This window comes from Panthera uncia, chromosome F1, assembly GCF_023721935.1.
Source record: "Panthera uncia isolate 11264 chromosome F1, Puncia_PCG_1.0, whole genome shotgun sequence".
NCBI lineage: Eukaryota > Metazoa > Chordata > Mammalia > Carnivora > Felidae > Panthera > Panthera uncia.
Window position 1 is genome coordinate 42,067,606 of NC_064813.1, and position 11,200 is coordinate 42,078,805.

General features: G+C 40.8%; 1 protein-coding gene across 6 annotated transcripts in view; it reads right to left on the reverse strand.

The window, feature by feature from the left end:
- RBBP5 (RB binding protein 5, histone lysine methyltransferase complex subunit) overlaps positions 1-11,200 on the reverse strand; it is a 35,223-nt gene that overhangs the window by 20,056 nt on the left and 3,967 nt on the right. For 3 of the 6 annotated variants that reach the window (XM_049634472.1, XM_049634474.1, XM_049634470.1), the window contains exons 2-3: positions 5,940-5,965; positions 4,620-4,792 (exon numbers count right to left, since the gene is read on the reverse strand). In XM_049634472.1, coding sequence (XP_049490429.1) covers positions 4,620-4,792; positions 5,940-5,965 — 199 coding nt within the window. Of the gene's footprint in view, positions 1-4,619; positions 4,793-5,939; positions 6,424-11,200 lie in introns of those variants that run through there. The other 3 variants (XM_049634473.1, XM_049634471.1, XM_049634469.1) reach the window with 1 other exon arrangement.

The window sequence follows — 11,200 nt, forward strand, 5'->3', positions numbered from 1 at the left end:
CTACCCACTCTTCTTGTGATGATCTGAGATGATAAAACGCCTGTGTGAGGGGAGGAAGTGAAAACGAGGTAGGCACCGTGATGTAGCATTAGGTTGCTACTGCCCTTCTGACAGTATGTCAGGAAGAATCATCTGCTTCCTAACTGCGGTTGACCACAGGTAACTGAAACCACGTAAAGGGAAACCACAGGTAAGGGGGACTACTGCAGATAAAGTGGAATTCTAAAAAATGTTCAAGAAACCCACAGGAAGGTGGCGGCGGGGGGCGGGGGGAACAAATGAAAAACAGAAGGGACATACATACGTACATATATAAATAAATAAAATTTTAAAAAAAAAAGAAAGAAAGAAAAACAGAAGGGACAAAGAAACCCCAAACCAGTATTTATCCAAATTTTGTAAAGAAGAGACGCTGCTACCTCTGTGGTTAAGAACGCAGGTTCAACAGTCAGACTTAACCTGAAGCCTACACATTACACATTCTCGCTGTGTGATCTTAGTCAAGTTCTACACCCTCTCAGCTTCAATTTCCTCGCCTATAACATGGGAGCAATATTATCTACCTGGCAGAAGACTGTTGACAGAATTAAGATCAGTATATATACAGTTCTTAGCTCAATGACTAGCACATGACGAGTGCTCAAAAACCATTGACAATTATTTGTGTCAGAGACAAGATGAATGTATTCCCAGACCTGGGACTGAAGGGGACAGGGAAGGCTGGGGTAAAATAAGGAAGTGAATATAAAGGGATTAAGAGCAAGTCTGCATACAAAAGGACTCTCTCCCACCAGATCTAGAACACCTGCAGTCTAACCCCTCAGAAAGACCAGCAGAGGATCCTTTCAGAGAACGTGAACATAAAAAAAGAAGAGGTTTGAAGACGCTCTTTTGTTGAGGGTTCCTAACAAAAAAACCAGCGATCCACCCCATTTCAGTGAAGGGTAAGAGAGTGAGCTAAACTTGCAAATACTGTAACAGCATGTCCGTGGATAATTTCTGAAATTAACAAACCAAGACAAAGATACATGTTAATTAGAAATATGAAGATAAGTATCAGAAGAAATAGACAAAAAAATGAAAGCACAGAGGGCTGGCGTGGGGAGAAACAAGGGACAGCTTTTATTGTTGCTCTTGCGAGCCTTATAGCACAATCTGACTACAGAACTGAGTGCCAGTTCTTCCATTTTTTCTTCAAAACCCTTTTGTATTATAATATCCTTTTTCCCCCCACAGCAACCTTGTATTTCTGTTAAATTAGAGGGGGATCCCATTTTTAAAATTAATTTAAAATTAATCATTAGCTAAAAATCTTTAATTTAAAATTAAACTATAAACAAGTGAAAACTAAGAGAGGGTCTCCCATTAAAAAAAAAAACCCAACAACAATATATTCTACAATTCCAAATTCCACAAGGTGGTACAAAATCGGAAGGTGGGGGGGGGGGGGGGGGGGGGAACAACCAGAAGCTGGGAACATAGCAGTAAAATGGCAGACAAGGTTCATAAATCACAGCACTTACCATCTCACAGGAAGGTACTCATAAAACAAGTTATTTGCAATAAAATAATAGGAGACACGCAACCATGATGTCAAACTACCGTTTCCCCCTCCCCATGAATATCTTCATCCAAGCCAGAAATCTGAGGATCCTTTTAATCTCCCACTTCCCTCATTCTCCGTTGTCTGCTAAGGACTAGGACTCTTATTTCTGTCCATTCTCCATCGGCAGCACTCAGCTCCGGTCCTACCACAACCGTGCTCATCATCTCTAGCCTGCATCCCTGGGCTTTCCTTATCTTCATTCTCTGTCCCCTTCAATCTCTTTTCCATGGGCTATTTTATTCTTTTTTTTTTAACCTTGTTTTTATTTATTTTGAGAAAGACAGAGCCAGCAGGGGAGGCACAGAGGGAGAGGAAGACAGAATCCCAAGTAGGCTCCACACTGTCAGCGCAGGGTCCAATGTGGGGCTCGAACTCATGAACCACGAGATCATGACCTGAGCTGAAATCAAGAGCCAGACACTTAATCAACCAAGCCACCCAGGCATCCCTTTCCACGTGCTTATTTAGAGAGGTTTTTAAATTCATTTTAATTTTTTTTACAGATTTTTTTTTTTTTTTTTAAATAAAAAGCTCATCGTGTCATTTTCTTTCCTACAATATCTTAATGACTTCACGGTTACCTACAAGGTGAAGTTCAAACTCACAGTATGGCACACAGAGTCCTCTTTGGGGATCTGTTTACTGGCTCTTGCCGTACCCCATCCCCCGCACCACAATCCAGCCATCCTGAACTACCTACAGCTCCCCATCGTCCTGCGCTTGTCTGAAGCTGATGTACCTGTGCCTGTGCAGCGTCCTCTGCTTGGACTACAACTGGCAAATACCTACTTATCTTACAGGTTTGAAGTTAGAAATTATCTCACCTAGGAAGCCTTTCCTGACCACTGTTCTCAGTACATGGGTCACTTCCTCCTTTGCCTCCCCTAAATCTCAAAAACAGTTCTTGTATAGGACCCATGAAGCTTCAGTACTTGCACGTGGTACGTAATTCATGTTCAGTGTTTGCTGAATGAATGAACATATAAGTGAAAAAGTTTATGCACAAAGACATTCACTAAACATGTAGCAGAGAACCAAAGAATTGTTAAATAAATTACAGTTCATCCATGAGAACATATATAGCCGTAAAAAAAGTGTTTAGAGGCTATGTAAGCAGGAAATTGTCTGGACGGGATTAGGGAGGAAAAAAGCAAAATATAAAATAGAATACATTACAATTACAAATTCTGTTCTCCAAAAACCATATATAGTGGGGTTCCTGGGTGGCTCAGTCGCTTAAGCATCTGACCCTTGATTCTGGCTCAGGTAGTGATCTCCTGGTTCGTGGGTTCAAGCCCCGCATCAGACTCTGCGCTGACAGCGCAGAACCTGCTAGGGATTCTCTCTCTCTCCTGCTCTTTCTGCCCCTCCCCAACTCCTGCACACACACTGTCTCTCTCTCAAAATAAATATACTTAAAAAAAACTATAGAAACATACTAAAATCTTTACAGGAGTAATACCTGGGTAACAGAGTACTATGGGAGACACTAATTCTTTCTGTTTTGCTATATTTTCCGTAATGTTCTACACGATTATATATTATTTTACAATAAAAATATATGTATATTTTTTAACAGGTAGGAGTGCTAAGATTGGGATGAGGCTGCACAACTCTGTGAATATATACAAAACCAGTGAATTGGGGGCGCCCAGGTGGCTCAGTCAGTTGGGTGTCTTGACTCGGTTTCAGTTCAGGTCAGGATCTCACGGTTCTTGAGTTCAAGTACTGCATCAGGCTCTGCAGTGACAGCATGGAGCCCGATTGGGATTCTCTCTCTCTGCCCCTCCCCTGCTCATTCACCCACTCTCTCTCAAAATAAACAGATAAACTTTAAAAGAAAAAGAATACCAGTGAATTGTACACTTTGAGTGAATTGTATAGTATGTGAATTATATAGATTTTAATCAAGCTATTAAAAACATTCGCATTTATTTCAATATTGCAAAAACACAACAACAGAAAAATACGAAATGCAAAGGAAATGGAAAAGCTCTAATGGATCATCCAGGCTGGTCCTCTCATTCTGCATAGTAGAGACAAGTTTTGGCCAAAGCTAGTTCATTAGCCGTCAAATCTAGACTGGGATTCAGGCCTCCCCACATCCAGGGCCTTACAATGTCATTGCCACTTCCATTTACACAAAAGGAAATATGTCACAGTTCCATTAGATCTGATGAGGTACTTGGGGTGCCTGGGTGGCTCAGTCAGTTGAGCTTCCGACTTCAGCTCAGGTCACGATCTCGCGGTTCCTGAGTTCAAGCCCCGCGTCAGGCTCTGTGCTGACAGCTCAGAGCCTGGAGCCTGTTTCAGATTCTGTGTCTCCCTCTCTCTCTCTGACCCTCCCCCGTTCATGCTCTGTCTCTCTCTGTCTCAAAAATAAATAAACGTTAAAAAAAAAAAAAATTAAAAAAAAAAAAAAAGATCTGATGAGGTACTGTTTTGGGTCCCAAGTTCCGTTAGAAGAAGAGGTGCCCTACAACAAAACCTTCCAAAGCAGATACAGTAGTCTCCGAGGGGAAGAAAGAAATCAATGGGCATTTATTTATATTAGATTTTAGCTCAATCTATTTGATAGAAAAGCTGAACTACAATTCAGTGAAGGAACAGACAGTGATCAGTGGAACTCCTGGAACTCAAGAACCTGGACAAAGCTGCAGTAGAGGATTTCCAAGGTTCCCTCCTCATAAGATTTTCTATTCTAAACAAAAGGTCAATATCACAAACAGGACTACAGCTGCCATGTGTAAATATCTCATCTCAGTCCTGAAATAGTCTCAGACAGGGCCTGATTTGGATCCACAAGTACAGTGAATTTCTCCCCCACAAAGGTGCTTCGAGGACAGCACGGGTTCAAGGTCTACAGACACTAGGAGAAACGGTACTACTAATGAATGAATACTTAAAACTCTAAATATTAAAATATCTAGTAAAATGAGATTGGCAATTACACAGCTGGCATCCGTCCCCCTAATTCAACTCATATTACACATATTATGTTAAAATTCCTTACCATAAAGAACAGACAGGATGGATGTGTGCACTAATTATTTTAGCGATGCCTCTCGTCAAGAAATCCCAGATGACAATTCGGCCATCGTTACAGCCAACTGCAAGTAGTGTGCCCCACCTGTTAAAGGTGCAAGTCAGGGCCATGCTGATACAATCCAAAGTTCCATCGGCTTCCTAGAAATTAAAGCAAATACAAGAATATACACAATAATACCCAATAATAGCCAAATTATTTCTTCAAGGTTCTCTCTCATCTGTGATGCTTCTGTTTAATTTACATTACGACACATACCAAAATAATCTCTGTATGTGTTCTTACGCTTATTAAGCTAGACAGAACAAGGAAATATTTATAAGAGCTAACAGAGAATGTTTAGAAACAGATGTAATAAATCTCATACATTACCAGTATAACTCTGTGCACACTGTGAGGGGCAATTAGGCAAAATATAACAAGATTCGTTAAAGGAGCCATGGTACTGACCCAGTTATCATAGTTCTTGAGATTTATTTCAAGAAAAATAATGTAAAACAAAATCACTAGAACAGCCTGCCTGTGCAACATTAGGAAAGTCACATACGTTATTTTATACTCCTATCAAGCCATTTAAAATAATGACTATGGGGGCGCCTGGGTGGCTCAGTCGGTTAAGCGTCCGACTTCGGCTCAGGTCATGATCTCGCGGTCCGTGAGTTCGAGCCCCGCGTCAGGCTCTGGGCTGATGGCTCAGAGCCTGGAGCCTGTTTCCGATTCTGTGTCTCCCTCTCTCTCTGCCCCTCCCCCGTTCATGCTCTGTCTCTCTCTGTCTCAAAAATAAATGAATGTTAAAAAAAAAAAATTTTAAATAATGACTATGATGACTAAAATAATGACTAAAACCATAGTGACTATACTGAAACACATTCCAAGTATTACAAAACATTTTTACATTTAAAAAAGTGTAAAGCACACTTAGAGCACACACGTTATTACTATGCAAAAACACTGATTCAAAATAGAAAAACACAGAAAAAAATCTATGTACAGGTGATGGTACAGTTTATGAAAAATCCTTCCAAGTATTTTTTTTTTTAATTTACTGGGAAATGAACTATTTAAGATTTACAACATTATGGTGAGGTTTTCCACCAATATTGCCTATTTCCCCTCTCCTCGAAATAAAGCACCGAGTTCCTTATTATAGCAAAAGAGGTACCACCACACTTAATGCTGTCCAAAAAAAAGGGGGGGGGGTGAGGGGATCAAACTACATTTTCCACCCAAACACAAAAGCTAGCCAGTTACCATATTCCTAAATTCACAGTAATACTATACTCTTACCTCTGGATAATTCTGCCCAAAGGACTCTGCAACAAAGCAAAGAAAGAGTTCATGGAGCATGTGCAACACGTGGAGGGACCCCTCCCCCCGCCCCCGCTTAGGGCTGGTGGATGCAGTGGTTCGCAAAGCGTGGACGGGGAACTGCCTGGACGGGCCAGGGACTTCAGGGGGTCACACTTATTTTCATTATCAAACCAAGATGGCATTTGACTCTTTACTCTCAATATCGCTTACGTTTACAGATGACTTGTCCTGAGGCCCCCCAATCAGTGATATTGCAACAGAGTGAATGCAAAAGTAGATGCGAGAATTCTGCCAACTTCTACTTAGGCAAGCATTAAAGACAATTTGTAAAATTGTAAAACCATGCTATTATTCTATTTTTTTTTTTTAGAAAATCGTTATTTTTCATAAAAATGTTACCTATAAACATAATGGGGTTTACTGGTAATGGGGTTATCATGGTTATTTTTAACTACAAACTAAAAAATCCAGTCTCACGTCTCCTATCCAATGAACTCTCTAAAGCCTCATTAATAGCAGCCAACCAGCAGTGACCATTTACCTTCCTAAGAATGACATTCACGTTGTAACATAATCTGGTAGTTGATTAAAGATGCAATTCTCTATATGAAGTTCTTAAGCATACAACATTTGGGTGCCAATACCCCTGAATGCTTTTCCTGTATGAAATGCTGCATCCACATGGGAATAACAAATGTTTCGAGCTACAGAGGATGGCAATGATTACTGCCTGCTTCTCCGAATTTTCACATCCACAGCAACACCGTCTTTGTCGGTATTTACTTATACAATTACCTAAGTATTTCATTATGGTGGCTCTTAAACTATACTCTGAGAACTACAGGTCCACGAAAGTTGTTTCACAGGGCACTCAAGTAAGATTTCATTTTTAAAAAAAAGAAGCCCAGTGCTTTGACAAAGAAAAGAAAAAAAAAAGTTTGGAAACCAGTTCTATTACATTCTGTCCTTTATAAAAATTGAAAACCAAAGAGTGAAAACAGTAAAGCTAATCAAAACACAGGCCCTACAGTAAAGAACACTGAGAGGGATGAAACTGAAGGTAAATGTCCCCAGAAGGTAATTATCTTGATTATCTAATGTGAGCCACATTTACGGTGGCTGACTGCATTCAATTATGAAAGAAAAGGGTGAACTGAAATGATGAAACCAGATCAAGAGGTTTTTGAAAGAACTTTTCTCAAGTTACCAAACTAATACGTGTAAGTAATACAGCAATGCGTAATTTAAAAATGGTAGTTTCCTCCCTGCAACCCACTCAGCAAGGTACAAGTTTCCATATGTTTCTATATGCTTATTTGTATAAGCAAATCTATAAGCATATATTTGTATAAGCATTCATATATTTACAGCTGTTTTTTAAATAAAACATGACACATACGATGGGACTTGCTTCCTTAACAATGTAACCTATACATCTTTCCAAATCAGTAAGATAGATCTATATTCACATGGGTGAGAAACAAACCAAAAAAAAAGTATTTATCCAAAAATTAAAAACAACACAAACAAAAAACCACAATCTGGGAATATAAAGTACTCTGGAAGGAGCAGAGTGTGACCTTCTGTGTTGTGATAAGGGAAAACCACATAGAAGATTCTGAGAAAGTCCAGAATCCAGGGATCATTTTAATGTCTGATTACCTCTCAACACAGACTACTGGTTTTGTATTTCCGGTTTATGTTTCTCGGGTGGGTTTTTCTTTTTTGAGGATCATCCTAGTTAACAGAATAACAATAAGGAGTTTAAAGGAGCACAACGAGAAAGTGACATATAAAAAAGACGAGGCTAATCCGGGGCAGTTTTGTTGGGGGGCCTGAGCAAGACGGCTGTCAGGCAGGATTATAGGAGCACAAGGCCCTTTCCTCACAGAATGCTCAAGACCCCTGTCATATGCTCCATCTTGCCACCACCTACCATTTAATGTCATGATCAGATTTCTTAGGTTTTAAAGACCATGCAGGAGGGAAAAAGATGCCCAGACACGTGGATGCCAAAAAGAAACAAAACCCCAGAGATGGAACTTCATAACACACTTGATACAAAAAACACGAGTGACTTCTATAGCAAAACGCACCATTTCCAAATCTGACAAAACTGATTACAGAAGAAAAATCCTTGACTGGATCAGTAAGTAGAGAACACATTGAAAGCCTATTAAAGACATACCATTAAAAGTGTGTGTGTGTGTGTGGGGGGGGGACACAGCAGACCCTTAAGGATTTTGTGACCAGTTTCTCCTAAATCCCAAGCAGCAGATAATTACCACGTTATGCAAGCTATTTCCGTGCAGGAAAAAAAAAATATATCAGTTTTTTTTATAAAACCAACATAACTGATACCACAGCTTCATGGTGATAGTACTAAAAAGAAAACAACAATTTTCTCAACATAAATGGTACATAGCATTTCACCTTTAGATTCTGCAGACTTGAATCGCAACTTCTAGCAGCATTTACAATTATAATCAAACCCTAAAGACAAAGCATCTGGAGTGTTACTGTACCGCTTAAGAAGGCATTATGGTATAGGAGAGGGGAAAAGGACCAGGGGTAGGGCTACAGCACCCAAACACCTCCACGGCATAATGAACTCTGATGTACTCCCTTAGTGAAGAATGTTTATACCAGCCATACAATCCTATCACTAGATGCTGAAATCATCTAAAACTCCGTTAATCGTTTCTAATAAAAGGAACAGAAGACTACAATAAACGATAAAAATCTATCAAAAACATGGACGATTCTCATTCCAAAAGGTGCAATATTAAAACCAGTTCAATTAGGGGCGCCTGGGTGGCTCAGTCGGTTGGGCGTCCACCTTCAGCTCAGGTCACGATCTCGTGGTCCGTGGGTTCGAGCCCGGCGTTGGGCTCTGGGCTGATGGCTCAGAGCCTGGAGCCTGCTTCCGATTCTGTGTCTCCCTCTCTCTCTGCCCCTCCCCCCTTCATGCTCTCTCTCTGTCTCAAAAATAAATAAACGTTAAAAAAAGAAATTAAAAAAAAAAAACAACACCACCCAGGGGCACCTGGGTGGTTCAGTCAGTTGAGCAGGACTTCGGCTCAGGTCATGATCTCACGGTTCGTGAGTTCGAACCCTGCATGGGGCTCGCTGCTGTCAGCGCTGAGCCCGCTTTGCAGAGCCCATTTCAGATCCAGTTCCCCTCTCTCTCTGCCCCTCCCTCGCTCGTGTTCTCTCAAAAATAAATAAACATTAAAAAAAAAATGCAAAACATATACAGTCTTCATCTCAGCAATCCTACAGTCGGAAATCTAATCTCCACAGATGTAAACACAACAATGGGACAAAGTACAGATACTTTAAAGTATTGTTTTCTAGGTGGCCAAAAACCAAAGAAAACCTCCCCAAACTGGAAATAAGGTAAATGCACATTAATAGCGTAATGGATGAATAAAATATGCTGTATTCAAATATACTAATAAATTACACAAATAGAGAAATCTGCATTGGTGTTACTAAGTAGAAAAAAAGGCAAACCACAAAGTGTACATTATATAATCTCATTGTTTTTTACCATGTGCATCCACACACACACACAAAGTATACATAAACATAGAGAAAAATATGGAAGGAAATATGTGGGATTATCAACAAAAAGGAGGAGGCAAGGAAAAAAGACCACTTAAAAAAAAAAAAAAAGGCATGTAAATTTCACAATTAAAATTACTTATCATGAATGTGTATCTACATGAACACATTAAAAACCATCGGATCTAGTATCTCCTAATGTGTAGGAATAATATCCTATAGTGATAAGTGAAGAAAGTTTCAAATACTGTGTATAAAAAGGTTCTATTTCTGTAAAAAAGCTGAAACAAAGCCCTAACAAATGTGTTTAAATGTCTGTATGAGCAAGGAATAAGCTAGAAAAGGATAATCACTAGACAGTTACCATTTGGGGAAGGGGAGAAAGACGATTCTTTCCGTACGCATGTCTGTACTGTCTCCACTGCCGTGGTAAGTAGGTGCTGTATTTGTTCATTGGAAAAGTAAGAAATTAAAGAACCTCAGCGAGCTTTCCAGACTTACGCCCCTGCTGGCTCATCATTCTTTGAAGAGCTCAAACCTGCATCAGCAGCTCCCACTTACTGAAGGCTCAGGTGTCAGACTCTGTACTAAGGTCTTTTACATATTGTCATGGGGCCCTCTCCGTTCACTACTAAGTGACAACTACGGTCACCGGCCAGGCCCCAAGACCTGACCTTTACTGCCCACCTGCTTGTACTCACCAACCTACGTCCCACATTTTTCCTTAAGTTCTTCTTTCCGGGTGATCTCTTCACTCAGGCAACTGGAAACCGAAACCACCCCTCAAGAGACAGGGCCCCGACGGGTTAGAGAGGAACCCCTGGCTAGTGCCTGTGTAGAAGGCCCACGGAGGGACCTCCAACTTTATCTCACTGTATACTAAAGTAAAGAGATACTAAAAATCTCTGCTCAAGGAGGAACACAAGCCTCATTTGCACAGCAGTGCGTGTACAGGTATGTTTCCCCAACGTGCCCCGTAGGCCTATGCCCGCCTCTACATGAGATGATACGGCTTCCCACCAAAAAATTCATCCTAACCCTATAAAGAGGGAGCCATGCATCCTTGTTCAGAGTCGTAGCTTTGGAAGTCACTCCCCGTGATCTCCTTATTTGCCGCAAATACAGTTTGCTTTGTGCACACCTCCACCTGGTGTATCTTATTTCAATGTTTTTCAAACAGTAGGACTCAATCCACCACAAATGGATAAATCAATTTAGTGACACCCAACAAGTTTTTTAAAACTTTAGAACAGAAGATGAAAGAGGACATTGAGGGGCGCCTGGGTGGCGCAGTCGGTTAAGCGTCCGACTTCAGCCAGGTCACGATCTCGCGGTCCGTGAGTTCGAGCCCCGCGTCAGGCTCTGGGCTGATGGCTCGGAGCCTGGAGCCTGTTTCCGATTCTGTGTCTCCCTCTCTCTCTGCCCCTCCCCCATTCATGCTCTGTCTCTCTCTGTCCCAAAAATAAATAAAAACGTTTGAAAAAAAAAAAAATTAAAAAAAAAAAAAAAAGAAAGAGGACATTGAGCGTGACAAGGATTAAGCACAATTTTGAGAGGGGTGCCTGGCTGACTCAGTCAGTAGAGCGTCAGACTTTGGTTCAGGTCATGATCTCGCGGTTCAAGTTCGAGCCCCACATTAGTCTCACTGCTGTCAGCGTGCAGAGCCTGCT